Source organism: Geotrypetes seraphini, chromosome 1, assembly GCF_902459505.1.
Source record: "Geotrypetes seraphini chromosome 1, aGeoSer1.1, whole genome shotgun sequence".
NCBI lineage: Eukaryota > Metazoa > Chordata > Amphibia > Gymnophiona > Dermophiidae > Geotrypetes > Geotrypetes seraphini.
The window spans coordinates 130,160,026-130,178,869 of record NC_047084.1 but is presented as its reverse complement, the minus strand read 5'-3'; the positions used below and the strand labels follow the sequence as shown (position 1 = coordinate 130,178,869).

At 45.0% G+C, this 18,844-nt stretch overlaps 1 protein-coding gene across 9 annotated transcripts in view; it reads left to right on the top strand.

The window, feature by feature from the left end:
- The window catches only part of KIAA1109 (KIAA1109 ortholog), a 908,505-nt gene that overhangs the window by 222,234 nt on the left and 667,427 nt on the right, over positions 1–18,844 (top strand). For all 9 annotated transcript variants that reach the window (XM_033938537.1, XM_033938601.1, XM_033938589.1 and 6 more), the window contains exons 25-26: positions 9,559–9,839; positions 14,458–14,708. In XM_033938537.1, coding sequence (XP_033794428.1) covers positions 9,559–9,839; positions 14,458–14,708 — 532 coding nt within the window. The remainder of the gene's footprint in view (positions 1–9,558; positions 9,840–14,457; positions 14,709–18,844) is intronic.

The following is an 18,844-nucleotide window of genomic DNA, read 5'->3' as shown; positions in this document are numbered from 1 at the left end:
TCCAGACAGATAGAATTACTTTCTTCCCCAAGACCCCCACCCGTCTCATAAACTGCCGCTGACCCGAATCAGACAAGCGGAAGGCCTCATACTTATCCAGCAAGAGACCAGCGGCAGAAAAAGGTAATGTAGTACCAAAGACGCTCTCCACATATGTTACAACCTGCCGCCAAAAACGTTTGATTTTCACACAAGACCAGAAGGCATGGATAAACGAATGGGGTTGCTGGAGACACTTAGGGCATAAAGGAGAGTCCGTGTAACCCGAATAATATAACTGACTTTTCGTAAAATAGCCCCGATGAAGAACCCTAAACTGACACTCCCGTAGATCTGCATTAACGGAAACTCCCGGGAGTCTAGCAATCAAGGAAGGGAGATCCAAAGTGTCTCGTGCTATCCCCAGATCCTGGCACCAACGGGCGTGTAGGACAGCTCGATCAGCCGGACCCAATAATCGATGGAGGTCCTTATACAGACCCGAAACTGTAAACCCATCCTCCAAATAGGGATCCAGCAGCGTCGCAAATTTGTTCTCAATAGGAAAAACCAAAGCGGCTCGGGGTAGGGATCGAACATAATGTTGAAGTTGCCGAAACGCAAGAAAGTCTCCCACAGAGAAAACACCCGACCGGACCAAAGCATCCCAGGACAGTAAAGAACCATCTGCCTGAAGAACATGGGTAAGTAACGTGAAGTCCCGGGATGCCAATTTACGAAAACTAGCAGTCTCCATGCCCGGACTGAATTGCAGATTCCCCTGAATAGGTAAGTATCTAGTAGTCGAGGGAGTACCCTTCCAGGAGTCCAACACATAAGACCATATGACACGTAGCGAGTGCAACAACAAACTCCCCCGAAGAGCCCCCGGCAAGGCAGAACGGGGCGCGTGCACCAAAGACAAAATATGCCAAGGTGCAAAAAATTCTTTCTCATAACATTTTGGAGTAAAATCCCGACGATCCGAAAGCCACTCCCCCAAAAAACGCATCAAACAGGCAGCATTATATAACCGAAAATGTGGTAGCCCCAGTCCCCCTCCTCCCCACGCGCCGAGCAGATAACGCAGCGCCACCCTTGGTCGCCGTCCCCCCCAACAAAATCTAGAAAGCATAGAATGTAACTTAGTAACATCCCGTTTCAAGAGCCATAAAGGGAGCAACTGCAAAGTATAAAGCCATTTTGGAAAAAGAACCATATTAAACAAATTGATCCTACCCGACAAGGACAGAGGAAGAGGAGACCAACGAGCAAAACACTCAGCCGAAGAACTGAATAAAGAATCAATGTTAACACGATATAACTCGGAAGTACGAGGCGTCAGCAGAATCCCTAAATAACGAAACGAAGAAGAAGCCCATTGAAGGGGAAAGGGTCCAGGCCAAGAATCCCGCAAGACCGAGGATGTGGCCAACGCCAGAGATTTATCAAGGTTAAGCTTAAAACCCGAATAGTCTCCATATTCTTGAAAAGTGGCCATCAGATTGGACAGAGACATTACGGGTTCCGAGATATGGACCAGAAGATCGTCCGCAAATGCCGAGATCTTAAATTCGGAAGAACCAATTCGAATACCCGGAATAGCTCCATTAAGCTGAATATCACGGATCAAAGGGTCTAACGACAGAGCAAAAAGCAATGGTGAAAGGGGACAGCCCTGACGCGTGCCACGACATATGGGGAAGGAAGGAGAACAAAGACCATTGGCCCACACAAAAGCTGTAGGAGAGTGATAAAGCACCCGAACCGCATCCTGGAAAAAGCCCGTAATGCCATACCGAGGTAAAACCTCGAATAAAAAATTCCAAGAGACCCGGTCGAAGGCCTTCTCAGCATCGAAGCTGACCAATAGAGAAGAAAGTTGGGTTCTCTCCACGAATTCCAAAGACGCCAATATAGATCTAATGTTTTTCACACTAGTACGCCCCTGCACAAAGCCCACCTGAGGGGAAGCGATCAACTCAGGAAGAACACAAGCCAATCGATTAGCCAAAACCTTGGCGAACAACTTGGCCTCCACATTCAGCAGCGAGATGGGGCGATAAGAAGAAGAGAGGGCTGCATCCTTATGGGGTTTCAATAGCACAACTATTTGAGCCGAAGTGAGAGACTCCGGAAGGGCACCCCGTTGAATAGCTGCTGTGAAAGTATCAGCTAAGACTGGAGCCACCGTAGGAAGTAAGAGTTTATAAAATTCCATCCGGAAACCATCTGGTCCGGGGGCCTTTAACAGGGACCCCTTCTGTATGACGCCTGCCACCTCCTCTGCCGTTACAGGGGCATTAAGTTTAGCTACCGCCCTATCAGACAGGCATGGAAGGGAGAGGCCATCCAAATATGCCGTGCCGTCCATTAAATCAGATTGCTGTGAATAAAGCTTCCTATAATAGTCAAAAAATACTGCATTAATCTCGGCGTCCGTCCGGACCAAACCCCCCCCTGCCGCTCGAAGTTGCAAGATATGTGTACGTCCCGCCGAACGACGGACCACCTTTGCCAGAAGTGCCCCTCGTTGATTCCCATGGCGAAAGAATTGATATCTATAATAAGCAAGTGACTTGACTGTTCTAGCATGCAACAATTCCTGAAGCTTACACTGGGAGGCTAAGAGCTGGGAACGCAAAGAGGAAGCGTGAGATAGACTATAAAGCCGACGGAGGTTACCAATCCTACGTTCCAACTGTAAAAGCTCCCTATCCCGAGCACGACGTTGATGGCTGGAATAGGCCATAATCTCACCACGGAGGACCGCTTTCGCAGCCTCCCAGAAAAGCGTAGAATCAGCCCGATGGCCAATATTATGTAGTTGATAGTCAGACCATTTTTGAAGCAGGAATTCCTGAAATCTCGAGTCCTGATACAAACGGAGCGGAAATCGCCAACGGAAAGATCCCGGTGGGGAGACATCCAAGTGCAAGAGTAACAATAGCATGGCATGATCGGAAACGTCAAAGGAACCAATCGAGGCCGATTCAATCTGAGAAAACAAAGCGCTAGAGGTCAGCCAGTAATCAATCCGGGATAAGGACGCATGGGCTCTAGATATATGAGTGTAGTCACGCTCTCCTGGGTGAAGCGTCCGCCAAACATCAATAACGTCCAAGGAGGAACAAAGTAAAGAAATACCTTTAGTAGGCTGCATCCGATCCTGGGGAGCAGGAAGTGATTTATCCAGCAAGGGATCATGAACACAATTAAAATCTCCCCCCACGAGCAATGGCACATCCGACTGTTGGCCCAGAAGGCGAATAAGTGAGGAGAAAAATCGAGAGTCATAATTGTTAGGAGCATACACATTACAAAGAATCAGGGGCCTATGATTAAATAGTACCTTGGCTATGATGTACCTACCTCCAGGATCCGTCCACTGCTGTTGAATAACAAAGGGTAGCCCCTTCCGAATCAAAATCAAAACCCCGGCCTTACGATTGCTCGCAGGTGCCCCCAAATGCTGACCCACCCACCAGGTCTGAAGTTTAGCATGCTCCGCTGCTGACAGATGCGTCTCCTGCAGAAAGACCAAATCAGCTCTCTGACGGTTCAGGGCTCTCAAGATCTTATGTCGTTTAATAGGCGAAGTGACACCATTTATATTCCAGGAAATACATCTAAGAGGCTTCATAAGAAAATGGATATAGACAAAAATCAGGCAAAAATCCAGAAAGAAAACCGAGAGCAAGGCCGTCCCAGCCCGCGACCAGCTCCCAGAACCTCAATCTAGACCCGAGCATCCACCAAAGGATAAAAGCCAACCACAGAGCACCAGGAATACGGAAGGAGAAAAAGAAAAGAAGAAGAAAGAGAAAGAGGAAAGAATAGAAAGAGAACAGAAGAAACCCCCAGCATATCCACCCCCCCACCCCTCCCCCCGCCGCCCCTTCCCCATCCCTCATGTGACCCACTAGTGGTCCTAGGGTCCTGTGGAACAGCTCCCAACTCCCCCTCCCAATAAACCACACCAAGAAGAACCACCCCCCAGCCCCTCACAACAATCCCACCGCCACACACCCAAAATGAAAACCCCCTGAGTCCTACCCAACCCATACATAAACAGGTCCAAGAACACGTGTGATGTCCAATAACAGGTTGAGCAGCAAAATAAACCACTACAGGGCAGAACAATATAATGCTCTCAAACAGTATATAGTGGCCGAACGAGCCTCCATATGTGCCACCCAAACCACCCACCCCGCATGCAAACCTTCCCACCCGTATCCTCTTCATACACACCACTCCCTCAACCGGTCAACAACTGCAAGAAGGACGTACCCCCCCCCCCCTCCAATAAAGAACATAGCATCCCCTTCAACACCAACAAGCTCTCCCCCCCCACCATCCATACAGTCCCCGAAAGAAGGAAAAGAAATGTCCCACAAAAGTCCAGAACAGTCCATCGCCCCAGGCTCCAGAACAAGGCTGTCAGGCCAGCAAAAAGCAGGCACTGCAACGATCAGGCCCCCGCCTGAGCAGGCCAGCAGGTGCGAAGGCCTCCAGGAGATAACAAGCTGAGGCAGTACCCAGAGCTCTGTGCATCAAACTATAGCAACCTACAACAAAGAACGAACTCCAAAGCAGTCAAGGAGCCGGGTCTGGTGCCTGCATGGAATGTAGGAATCGTAGAGCTTCAGCCGCCACAGTAAAGAAGCGGGTCTGACCAGCATGTCTGATCCGCAAGCGGGCAGGATACAGCAGAGCAAAAGGAACTTTCATCCGGTACAGCTGGGAGCAAATGGGGGTGAATTCCTTCCGTCTGGCTTGCAAAGCAGGAGAATAATCTTGGAAACACAGCACCCTGGAGTTGTCATACATCAGGGGTCCCGAAGTACGAATAGCTCGCAGAATTTCTTGTTTATGGGCTGAGTTCAATAACTTGAGTATGACCGTGCGAGCTCTCGAGCCAGGCTCACCCAGCGGGCCCAAGCGATGCGCGCGTTCAATTCTCAGGGGACCATGCGCAGTGGATAGTGTTAAAGAACGCTGCAGCCAGGTTTCCAGAAAGGAATGGAGCTCACCATCCTTCACAGATTCAGACAGGCCAATCAATCGCAGGTTCCCCCTGCGAGACCGGTTCTCAAGGTCCTCAAGTTTAGCTTCCATGGCGACAAGCTGAGCCCGCATTTGCTGGTGATCCCCTTCACAGTGCTGCACTTGATCTTCCAGAGTGGTGAGACGCTGCTGGTAGGAGGAAAACTCTCCCTGCAACGTTTCCAGCCGAGTGTCCACAGAGTCCAATTTATCCACGATAGGCTGTAGTTTTGAGGTCAGGGATCCCTCCAGCAGCAGCTTCACCTCTGCCACAATCTCGGACACCCACGCGGTCGGCGCCGGGAGCGGCGGTGGAGACTCGCGGTCGGCCATCTTGGATTCACCCACGCGGCCGCGATCTCTCTCCCGGCGGGGCAGCCTGCTGGTCATAAAGCCCCGAACTCCCCAAAACTCCTCTAAAACGCGGCAGCGATGTAATCGCCGAAATGCAGGGGCGAAATCGCGGCGCTCCGGGGTCGAAAAACAGCTGATGGTGGGAACGAGATCGGGAGCTTACCCCACCGACGTCTGCTCAGCAGCTCGACATCACGTGACCCCCATAGTGTGCTCTAAAATGCCGCACACACTAGCTGCTACCGCTTCCTCTTGAGCAGGCAGTAGTTTTTCGGGTAGCGCACACTAAAAACACTAGTGCACCTTTGTAAAAGGAGCCCATTGTCTCTTAACCAACAACTAATTTGTTCTAATTTTGCATTCAATTCAGATATATCATTTGGGCTCTCAGTATCTATTTGGTACAGAATTTGTATGTCGTCTGCATATGCATGCATTATTAAACCAATTGATTGACCTAGCATCGGAAGTGGTGAGAGGAAAATGTTGGCCTTGGATAACCTAAGTCCTGCCATTGCATGGATTGTTGTTTTTCTTAATATCGTAGTGGTGCAACCATGTTTCATCAACAGTAACTAGTCATTACAAAAATTTGGCACCAGCTTACTGAAAATGCTGCAAAATTAACTTTTACTCTTTGGGATCTTGCCAGGTACTTGGGACCTGGTTTGGCCACCCTTAGAAACAGGATACTTGACGTCATTTCTCATCAGCATCCAAATATTTGGGCGCCCACTTGGCTGACAGCTTCTGCATTCCCAGCTGTTCGTGGATTATGCATCCAACGTGTTCCCTGGATACCTGTAGTATTTCAGCAATTCTTTTAGCTGATATTCACCTATCTGCCAAAATCAGGTCATGGACATGGTCAACAATTTGAGGAGTTGACACCATTTGAGGCCTCCCAGATCTTGCTGCATCTTTGGTCTCAAATCTCCATGCTGAAAGTTTACATACCACCTCTTCACTGTGGAGTATGATGGGCATTTGTCACTCAGTGTTTGCATCATGCAAATTGGCACTTGCAAAATAAAATACTGTAACAATCTTTTCAGCTACAAAGGCAAAATAACTCTGAGAGGTTTTCAGCATCTCCTCGTACTTGGGGGAATTGATAGTGTTGAATTTCATTAGTGAACTAACTAAACCTGCTTAAAACTTAACAAGATGTTCATTTTCTGTATGTGTGTGCACGTATCTCCAAAGGAATGGTTCTGCATTTCTTACCAGTTGCTTGTAGTAAAAATATGAAAAAGCAATCATTATTTACATGATAGACTATGTTGGACTCTTTGAAGGTGTGAGCCTTCATGCTGTAACACAAAGCTGAGGAAAGAAAAACATTCAGATCATGATTTGATTGTCTGTGTGTAGCTTCACATTTTGGTCATCACTGTAAGCTTTGGCTTGCATATATATTGCTGAGACTTCCATACATAGCAGAATATGAGCCCCTCTCCAGGAATCCACACTCCATACTTTGCGTTGGGTACCCTGCTTTACTATGGAAAGTTTGCCAGTGTTGTTCAACTTTTGATAATTACTTGTAGGAATACCACACAGGAAACACACACACGCAGTCTTAGAGTCAGGAAGGAGGCGCTGCCAGGGGCTAGCTCCGAGTCCCTTTTTATTATGCTTCTAAGCTAATGACATCATAGTAACTCCCTCGTTTACACATCTCATGATTGGTGAGTACAAAGGTACATGCTTTTACATTGGTGGATACAAAGAAAGATACATGCTTATACATCGTGTTCACTCTCTCTTTACCTCGTGATCATCCTCCAACTCAGCACTTAGACAATGGCCTGATTAACATGTGGTCAGAGCCTGAGTCTTTGCACATATGCAAAGCCTGTGCAATGCCTGTCAGCTGATGTCCTTTTCAAATAAGGACAGCTCAAATAAGATAAGCATGTGACAGTCCAAAGGTTATAATGCTTGCTTCTTAAGCTCTCTTGATTAGCCTTAAGCTCAGGGCCTGCACGTAGGCAAAGTCTGATTGTTGCCCATATAAGGGATAAGGGTAAGCCTGTGTCAGGTTAATATGTGACAAGGGTCTTGTGACAAGATGCTAGCATTTCCCTTTACTTAGAATGGCTGCATGGCAAGAAGGGAGAGGGAATGGGAAAAAATTCATAATTCTTTCACAGGGGCACAGAGCCTTACTCAGGGCCTAGATCCACACACAGGGCCTAGATCCGTACATAGGGCCTAGATCAGTGTGCAGGCCTGGCCTGGTTCAGAACTTCCTGTGTGCTGACCTTGCCTGTGTTCTGATGCCCTGAATCAGAACTTATCAGACCTCCATCCCTACACTTGCATGCAACAGACAGCTTGATTTAGCAATACAGGTTTGCTCATTAAATTGCTTCTGGGTGTTAATTAGTAAATGATTTTTTGTGATAAGGTATTAAATTAGGGGACAACTGTAAACAACACCAAATAGACTTCACAATGATCATATGTTAGCATAGACAAATAAGCGAATCTTAGTGAGTGCAGTACGAACAGCTGAAAAGAGAACCAGATGCTGGTGTCATAGTAATTAATATTAAGCTTACACAGTTGAAATGTGGACTTTGTAAAGAAGGTTTTGTAAACAGGAGATGTGCTTATAATAAAAAAATTACTGCCTTCCATAAAATGTAACATAATAAATTAAGAAGAGAAAGCCTATAAGCCATTAATAAGATGGACCTGGGAAAATCTACTGCTTATTATTTATGTGATAATCAGCATAAAATCTGTTTTACTATTTGGGATCTTGCCAGGTTCTTAGGACCTGGGTTGGCTACTGTTAGAAACAGGATACTGGGCTTGATGGATCTTCATTCTGTCCCAGTATGGCAACACTTATGATCTCATGATATGTTAAAAAAAAAAAAAAAAAGTAATCGAAAAGATGGAATAATAGTGCAGAGAGAGGCACATTTATACAAACAAATTAGATGACGATGCTGCAGTAAAGAAGATTGTTCAGGGTCATAAGAATATAAGCAATGCCTCTGCCGGGTCAGACCTGAGGTCCATCATGCCCAGCAGTCCGCTCATGCGGGGGTCCAACAGGTCCAGGACCTGTGCAGTAATCCTCTGTTTATACCCTTCTATCCCCTTTTCCAGCAGGAAACTGTCCAATCCTTTCTTAAACCCCAGTACCATACTCTGCCCTATTATGTTCTGTAGTAAAGAAAAAAATGTTTGCATTGTAGACATTCTTCAGTTTTGCTTCACGAGTTACAGTGTACATACACCGTCTCTGACATACTACCTTGTTTCCCCAAAAATAAAACACTCTCTTATATTAATTTTGGGCCCAAAAAAGGCACTAGATCTTATTTTTAGAGATGTCTTATTTTTTTTCATGTACAATGATCATTTATCCCTTCCTTTCCTTCACCCCAATTCTTCCTATTTCCTTTCTCTCCCCCACATGTGCAGCATCTTTCCTTCCCTCTCACCCATCCCCTCATGCAGTGTCTTTCTATCCCTTTTGTGCAGCAGAACCCTTGCAGCTTTTATCCTTCCCTCCAATCCCTTGTGCAGCAGAACCCTTGCAGCTTGTATACCTCCCTTCCTCCCATCCCCTTGTGTAGCATCTTTCCATCCTCCTGCCACCGCTTCGAACCTCCCCTCCCCCCCACCATCCCATCTCTCCCTCCCATCCGAATCGTGAGACAGAAATAAATGTACCTTATAACAAACCAGCAGCGTCGGCAGCAATCTAGGCAGGCTGCTTCACGGCCTGGGCTGTTCCTCTGCCACACTGCTGATGATGTCATCAGTGATGCGGCAGAGGAACGGTTCAGGCCGCAAAAGCAGCCTGTCTAGATTGCTGCCGACGCTGCCGGTTTGTTATAAGGTACATTTATTTCTGTCTCACGATTCGGATGGAAGGGAGAGATGGGTCGGACGGGGGGGGGAAGTGCTGCTGCTGCTGGTGACTAGAGCTTATTTTCGGGGGTAGGGCTTATATTAAGAACTACCCCAAAAATCATACTAGGGCTTATTTTCGGGGTAGGTGTTATTTTCGGGGAAACACGGTAGAAATAATAGTTTCCTTGCTTATCTTTATCTTTATTCATTTGATTTTCTACTCTTCTGTAGAAAAAGATACATAAATTGGTCTAACTTACTATGATGTTTACCCTTCTCTGCTTATTTTTTTTTTTTTAGATGGGCGCAATACGTGTTGCCAACTGTAACCTCCATAATCAGTCTGTTGGGGAAGGTATAAGTGCAGCAGTTCAGGATGTGCAGCTGAGACAGTACATTGAACAGCTGGACAGCTGTAAGGTGGGGCTTCAGCCTGCAGTCCTGCGAAGGGCATATTGGCTGGAAGCAGGCTCCCTGAGTTTTGGGCTCATCACCACTGATGTGGCATTAGCTGCAGATCATTCCTCAAAACATGAAGTACAAAGACTTTTCTTAGAGACTCATGACCGTAGAAGCAGAAGGTGAGTTATAAATAGAGATGTACCCAGACTCCATATTTAATCATAGAAACATAGAAAGATGATGGCAGAAAAGGGCTACAGCCCATCAAGTCTGCCCACTCTACTGACCCACCCCATTAAGTCTGAGTGCTGATGACTTAGTTCCTTAGCTCGACCCTCGTAGGGATCCCACGTGGATGTCCCATTTATTCTTAAAGTCGAGCACGCTGGTGGCCTTGATCACCTGTACCGGAAGTTTGTTCCAGTGATCTACCACCCTTTCTGTGAAGAAGTACTTCCTGGTGTCACCACTAAATTTCCCTCCTCTGAGTTTAAGCGGGTGCCCCTTTGTGACCGAGGGTCCCTTGGGAACGAATATGTCGTTTTCCACCTCGACACGACCTGTGACGTATTTAAATGTCTCAATCATGTCACCCCTTTCCCTGCGCTCCTCTAGAGTGTAGAGCTGCAATTTGTTTAGTCTTTCTTCGTACGAGAGACCCTTGAGCCCTGAGATCATCCTAGTGGCCATCCGCTGAACCGACTCAACTCTAAGCACGTCTTTACGGAAATGTGGCCTCAAGAATTGCAAACCTTATATGTTAGAGGAATTGAACAAATGTTTGTGAGGACAGACTTTTGTAGTACAGAGTCTCAGACTTGGAGAAGGGTTGATGTTTTGGGTTTTGCTCCATGTTTGCCTCTTTATGAGTTTTTGTACATACCTTCCCCTGTGGTTCATTTTATAATCTGTAGCCCAAAGGAGGACTGGGGTGGGGGGAGGGGTGCTAGAGTGGTGTTGTAGTTCCTATGTTTTTCCGTGTTGATGTCAATAAAATACATTTGACAATAAAATATACCAGGCTCTGCACCCAGTCCCCTTCCCTACCAGACTCTGAACCAAGCCCCCTCCCTACCAAGCTCTGCAACCAACCCCCTTCCCTCCCTGCTCTACTAGGGTATACTGCCAGCCCCCTCCCTACCAGGCTCTGTACCCTGTTCTACTGCCCTGCCCTTTACCCTGTCCCCCTCTGGTTATCTAGTGGTAGGCTGGGATAGGAGGGATCCGTCCCAGCCGACTAGCAATATTTCACACACACCCCCGGGTACCTTTTTAAATTCTGGTGGTCCAGCGATGTATCAGCAGGCGCAAACTTTATATGCTCTTGCCCCTCCCTCGCTGGATGGCTGCCTCATCATATCTTGTGGCTAGCGACACACAAGGGAAGAGTGAGTTTTTTGCGCTCCAGCCTGGCCCCACGCTGCTTCCTGTATGGCTGCTGTCAGTTCCCGTGGTGGGGGGGTACCGGGGGGGGGGAGGTAAAAAAAAATAGTTATATCCGCTCCATAAGACGCACAGGCATTTCCACCCGCTTTTTTGGGGAAAAAAGTGCATCTTATGGAGCAAAAAGTACGGTACTTGCATGAGGGCTTTGATCACCCTGCTCCATCACTTCTAGTTTAAAGTCCTCTTCAATAGGACTTTAAGACACTTCCCTTCTTTGATAGATGGATACCATTGAATCCTTTATAAATAATTAATCATGGCACATCTCTATATACACAATAAGGCACCGAGGCATTTGATGGATAGCATTCTGCCATATGAACCACAGCACATGTTGCGCTCGGTGACTCATGATGACTTACATATTCCGACAGTGAAACAGCTGCGGTTAGCTGTGTCTAGAGCTAGCATGTTTTCGTGTGTGGGTGGAATAAGTTTCTGGGATATTTACAATAACAAACAAGTTTGAGTAGTTTTAAGAAAATGTTGAAGAAACACCTCTTCTGTAAGATGAAATATGGGATCTGATCTATAGTTTTTTGATGCGAGGCGCTGGTAACCTCTTGTTAATTTTAGAAGGCTTTACATTATCATTATTATGTTTTATTGATGTTCAGTTTGTTGTAATGTATTTGATTCTGTTTGTGTATGTACTCTATTGTGATCTGCCTTGGGAAAGCCAGGGTGTAAATAAACAAATGCAAATACAATCCCTGCTCAGCAACCCTCGGAAAATCATCCCATGGTCCAGGAAGCCATCCACGTAGCCACTCGTTCATCTCCAGGATGCGAGCGTCTCTGCATTGGGTTTTACCCTCAACAGGGAGGATGGACAAGAAAACCACCTGTGAACCTGACTGCTTCACTTTCTCTCCCAGAGCCACAAAGTCACTTTTGATATGTTCGCAAAGATACCTAGCAGTATCATTAGTGCCAATGTGGATGAGCAGCATCCATAACATCTTGGATTTTGGCACCAGGCAAACCTCATACCTCTTGGGACATCATGGCTGGTCTGCAGATGGATGCTTCTGTACCCTATAGATGGAAATCGCCAACCCCCACTACCTTATGCCTCCTAGTGGTCCACTTCCAGGGCAGCATACCTGTTCTTCAGTTCAAGTCACATTACCAATTTCTTGCAGGGTTCCGTAACTGAGTCCAGCTATCTTCCCTCAGCACAGCCTCTTCTTCACCACTGCTGGAAATCTTTGATGGATGTACCTCTCATTCTCACGGATGCTTCTCAATCTTGCCACCTCCTGGAATTCAAGGGATTCAAGCTGAAGACAGCTGACACATGGAACTGCTCCCTCTGCCTGGGTAACATTTTCTGTCTGCACAGAGGCACAAATTGTAACCTGAGCAGCAGCTTTGTTTCTCAGCCATACTGTTGTTGCAGAAGTACTTATACCTGGAAGAAAAAAGAAAGAGCAGAAAAAGTCTTACCAAGGCAGTGCCCTTTTCCTGGTTGGCTGAAGAGCCAGAAAAGCTCTGTCTTGGGGTGGGTGGGAAGGAATTAACCTCAAGGGTCATCTGTGGAGTCTGAGCTCAAGAGAGTCCTGAGAGTTCAGTACTTTATTTTGAGGATTGTTTCTTTAATGTTTACTGTTTTTATAGGATCCAAGTTACTTACAAACTTAACTTAAAGAATGGTTTAAAAAATGGAACCCATTCTTAATCCAGGGACTGCCTGTAATGCCGCATCTGCAAATGGCTCTACAAGTACAAAGCAGCCTGCCTTGTAGTTGCACCGAAGTGGTTTTCAGTTACAGTAAGAGAAACTACTCCAAAAATCAGAAAAACTGGTTACCTGATGATAATTCCACTTTGTCATTTGAGCACAGCTTTTATTTAGGGTAGCGTGAGAGCCAAGTTAGTAGGTTTGCTGTACAGTCTGTTAAGCAAACCACACACACACAGTTTTCTGCCTTGAGGTTTTTAACATCCGAGAGAATTCTTCCTAGGTCCATTGACCCTAGCTACAGAGAGGTGACTTCTCAAATCAACACAGAAAAATAAGAGGACCAAATGCTGCAGTCCAAACACAGAGCAGCAATCTAAAGCCAGTAGCTGTGTGTTGGAAGTTCATAAAAATACCCAAACAACTTTATAATCAGTGGAAGTAATGAGTCCAGACGGAGCACTTAAAATATTAGTCCATCAGCCCAGCATGTTTCAACACATGATGCCTGCTTCAGGGGCAGAATTGGTTAGTTGGATAGCTCTAAATCTAATAGATGCTGGCACTGTAATCTAGAAGTGGGGACATTGGATCATCTAATTTTTTATTGCCCCTGCATTAGGAATTTTTGGAATTCAATTTGGTCTCAAATAAATTGCTTATTGGAAAATCACGTGGAAATATCATATGATACTGTTCTGTTCGGTATGTCCATGAGGAAAAAAAGTCAATTATCAGCACATACCAATAAGCTTTTGATGATAATGACGGGTGTTGCTATGCAACATATTACTAACAACTGGAAAAATTATAGTAATCTCAATTATACGTTTTGGTGGAATTCCCTGTGTCATATTTACATGATGGAAAGAGCAATTGCAATACAGAAAGGAAGTTATAAAAATTTTTTAAAGATATGGAGACCGATGGTTGATTTTTGTAGTGAATAGGCATCATTTTTCTTTGATAATATACATAGGGGGGGTGGGGAGATTGGAAGATAAGATGTAGCGAAATTGAAATTTTGAAGGAATATGATAGTTTTAATGATTCTATGTATAGAAAGATGGGAGGGGGGAGGGTTTTTAATTAATTTACATATTAAGAATATAATGTATGATGTTCAAGTGTTATATGATAGAATTTCATGTTGTTTTTTTTGTGCACTTGATGTAAGTTTGAAAAAGAATAAAGAAATTTTAAAAAAAGTGTCAATTGGACAAATGATTCACCCAGGCGGTCACCTCTGGGAAACTGTTTGAGTTTTACAGTACAGGCTGAATATCCCGTGAGTACAACCTTATAAGTGTTATACCTGACCTCCTCAGCTGTTTACTGTTGCAAAAGACCTCTGAAAGCAATTGTCTTAAAGGGTTTGGGGTGGGGGGAAACAACAATATAACTTGTATACTGTCTTTTTGTGGTTACACATTCAATTTCGGTTTACATATGTACAAGTACTTGGGGCAATGGAGGATTAAGTCTCTTGCCCAGGATCACATGGAGCAATGCTGAGATTTGATTCTATGACCTCAGGGTATTGAGGCAGCAGCTCTACCACTAGGCCGCCATTCCTAAGTTCTTTACATCTCCACCACTGCTATTTTGTATCACACCGCTATATGCTAAAATGGTAAATGAAGTATAATTATTCTTGTATATTGTAGGCTTTGGTTTTTGTGGCCGGAGGATAATGTGAAGAACAAAAGAAGCAAGAACAAGTGTGGCTGCCTTGGGGGCTGCAGGTTTTTTGGCGGCACTGCCACAGGGCTGGACTTCTTCAGATTGGACGAGCTGACACCCTCCAGCAGTTCTGCGTTCTCAAATGGAAGTGTAGACTCAGATATGTTTTATGGGCAGTCCTTGCTGCAGCCAGGAGAATGGATAATTACCAAAGAGGTTCCCAAAATTGTTGAAGGTAATCTTTCTTAATCTTTATTTATTTATTACTTTTAAATTTTTTGCAAGAAACCTCTTGTACAGAATATTGAAAATAAGACAAATAAAATAGTTTAAACAAAACAAGATATCAATTAGGCAATACAATTCTTAATCAATAATGTTAATCCCATAATAATGGATCCATGAATTCAAGTGAGTGCTAACTTACAACATATTATTAAAAAGAAAGACAAAACATCTGACTGCGATAGTAGGAGTCTTCTAACTACTTTGCAATGTCGCTGCTGTTCCATTTACCCCTTCCAGGCATAAGAACATAAGCAATGCCTCTGCTGGGTCAGACCTGAGGTCCATCGTGCCCAACAGTCCGCTCACGCGGCGGCCCAACAGGTCCAGGACCTGTGCAGTGATACTCTATCTATACCCCTCTATCCCCTTTTCCAACAGGAAATTGTCCAATCCTTTCTTGAACCCCAGTACCATGTGAACCCCAGTACCAGTGCTCCATGTGATCCTGGGCAAGAGACTTATTGCGTATTATGCCCTCTGGAAGCGCATTCCAGGTGTCCACCACACATCGGGTAAAGTAAAACTTCCTAGCATTCGTTTCGTTGAGAGGAACCCTATTAATTGAGAAGGGTCAAAGAATACATATGTATTGGATCTATATTTAACAATACATTTACAGGGATATCGTAATAAAAAAACAGCTCCCATCATTGTTATCCCTGGTTTAAGGAGCAAGAATTGTCGTCTATGTTTTTGGGTATCTTTAGTCACATCTGGGAACATCTGTATCTTTAGTCCCCAAAATTCTTTATGTCTATTTTTGAAGAACATCTTTAGTAGCCAATTTCTATCAGGCAATAATGCCACTGTTAGTAATAACGTAGCAGGTTTTACTATATCCTTCAATGATGTTTCCAGGATTGCAGTAACATCCATTTGTAAATCCTGTTTTAAGAGAGGAGGAAGATCTTCTTGTTCTTTCACTGGTAAATAAAATACTTGTACAAAAGGAGGAAGCATATCTTCCGAAATATTAAAATTTTCCATAAGATATTTTTTCAACATTTCTTTTGCGGAAATCATTGACGTTTTAGGAAAATTTAATAATTTAAGATTACTGGAACGGGAATTATTTTCCAAATTTTCAATTTTCCTTCTCAAGTTGGTATTATCCCTAATAAGGGTAGTCTGAATTTGCTTCACTCCTAAGAAATCTTTTTCAATATTTTCCATCTTATTTTTCATTATAACAGTCTCTTGTTTAAAGTTTTTAAGTTCTTCTTTTTGTTCCAATACTCTGTTTTGTAATTCCTTTATTTGTGGAGACAATGACTGCCCCAAACTAATGACTAAGTCCCATAAGGAATCCAAGGTAACATTGTTGGGTTTGGGAAAGGAAAAAGTACCTGGATGTATTGCCTGAATTGTCTCAGTCTCTGGATCATCATTACTCCGCTTTATCCTTCTAACTGCTCCAAAGCTGTTCCTGCTGCAGACTTGATGACTCCTAGTGGCTGGCTCATCGAAGCCTCCTGAGAGAACAAGTCTACCTCTTCAGATAGACTGTCTTCTCTTGGTGAGCTAGTTCCCTGCAGTTGTGGAGGCGGGGTCCTTACGTCGGGGCTCAGAGTCGCATCTAGCCCAGGGAGGTTCACCACGGCTTCACTCACTATCGGGACCTCGAGCGGGCGATTCCCCGGCGTTACTCTCTCCTGCTGCAGGTGCCTCAGTAAATCGTGTATTGTAACCAGAGGAGAGGTTTCCGAGCGCCGCAAGGCTCCACCAGCGCTTTTGCCTCTCCTCTTCGGCATTACGGCAAAGTAAGGTAGGACTTTAGGAGGACTTTACTGAGAGCATCTCCCCGCAGTCAAATCATCGTGGCCATCTTGGATCCTTCCTCCTCCCCTTGAAGGTAATCTTTCTACTTTTTAGTTTATTGTAGTTGATATTTCCACTAATGCATGAGTTATTATTATGGGGCTCATAATCAAAACTTTATAACGTCCAAAAACCAGCCTAACTTGGCATTGGACGTCCAAGTGCCGATCATAACCAACTTTTTGGACATGCAGCAGCACTTCTAAGCAAAGGGGCGTGTTTGGAGGTGTGTTATGGGCAGGAATTGGGCGGGCTTCAGACTGGACATACCCCAGCCATAATCAGAGCTTTTCTTAGACACCAGCAGTTAGACCTGTTTAAGTTGCATCTAAGTTCCACAAACTGACAAGAAGACTGCTGGAGGATTTAAGGCATGACCTCCCCCAATGGTCATAACCCTTTCCCACCACCAAAGAGTGAAAAAACCCAAACAAACCCCAAAGGCTTCCTATCAGCTGATCGTAGCAGAGGAATACCCATCAGCTGAGCAGATTTCGGGGATTCCTGGCAGTTCAGCTGATGGTGATTCCTCCTACCAGGATCAGCTGAGCTAAGGAGCCCTACACCCCTCCCCATCACATTTCCCTGACATCCCATACCTCCCTTGACATCCCTGCCCCTCCTTCTCATTTCCCAACATTCCTTGCCCCCTCCCACATTCCTGGACCCTCCCCCCGGTACCTTCAGAAGAGCAAACGTTCCATGCCTTGGTGATGAGCTTTTTGGAGACTCCACTGCCACGCAGAAGCTGTCTGCACATGAAACCAAATGGGACATGCTGGTCAAGCCTAAAAAGAAGCCTGCTTCTGCTCGTCCTTTTAAGCCTGCTTCTTCTTACCAGCGTAGGTATAAAGCGAAGGCTACTGTGGCTGCTCCTGTTCCTCCTCCACCTTGTAGACAGAGACAACAGCCACGTCAATAGACTAAACAACGAGCTTCTCCTTAAAAGTCTTTTTGACGTGCTCATTCAGAGCATAACCACCATTCCTCTGCTTCTCAATCTGCCTCAGCCGATAGGGGGATGCCTTCAGATTTACATCAATCGCTGGGAGCTCATTACATCAGATCTTTGGGTCCTCAACATCATTCGTCAGGGTTATAAGAAAATAAGAACATAAAAAGTTGTTCCGCTGGGTCAGACCAGGGGTCCATCGCACCCAGCAGTCCGCTCCCGCGGTGGCCCATCAGGTCCATGACCTGTAAGTGATCCTATGTCTAAAACCTTTCAATCCCCATTATTCTTCTATCTATACCCTTTCATAATCCTATCTCTACCTCTATCTATATCCCTCAATCCCCGTATCCTTCAGGAACTTGTCCAATCCCTCTTTGAATCCCCTTAATGTACTCTGTCCTATCACATCCTCCGGAAGCGCATTCCAGGTGTCCAGGTGTCCTTCATTTCCACACCCTTCCTCCGGCTCATCCTCCAAGAGAGTCTGCTTTAAATCTGACACAGTCCTCTCTACTACTCCAGGAGGTTCAATCCCTCTTTCTCATCAATGCCATCAAGAAAGCTCCTCCCTGAGGGGCGTGGCTTAACGCGAGCACAGAATGGATGTGTGATCGCGACGCTCCTCTCCAAATGGGCAACTGACATTAAATAAAAATATCCCAATACTATTTATTTCAATTGAAAATAATCACAATTGAAGCAGAAACTATTGAAAATCTATATTTAACATCCTCTTGAAGAAACGAAGACAAGAACTGAGTAAGAGAAACCAAAGAGAAATTTGCCGGTTTTCTCTCCCTCATCGATGAGACGGCGAGACATTGAATTAAAGACAGAAGAAATTAAAGAGAGAAGAGTTGGCAGATTGGATATTGTCCTCCTCTGAAACTGAAAAAGTTTTTAGCGCTGAAGTGAAGACATCGGGGCACTAGAGCGGAGAGGCACTGGTGGCAGGAAGCTGACGGTTATTTGAATAAAAACTTGTGCCTGCTGAGGGGGATAAATCCCGAAGTAAGAGAACAAGGGGAGTGATAAAATCGGCGAAAACTGTGACAACAGAAAATCAAATGCTGAAGATAATAACTTAAATATAAAAAAAAAAAGAAAACATTTCCTGTCAGAAAAAATGCAGAAAAGATCTGAAGCGAAGGAGAAAAGTAAGGCTACTAATTTTACCGGTCTTTCTGTGTGGTGATACGGCATGAAAGTGAGAAGAGCTGTAAAAAAATTTTATTAACTGACTAATATTGAAAAAGGGACGGATCCTATTGTGAGACCGTTGTTAGCTAGATTCCTGAACTGTGGCGGTT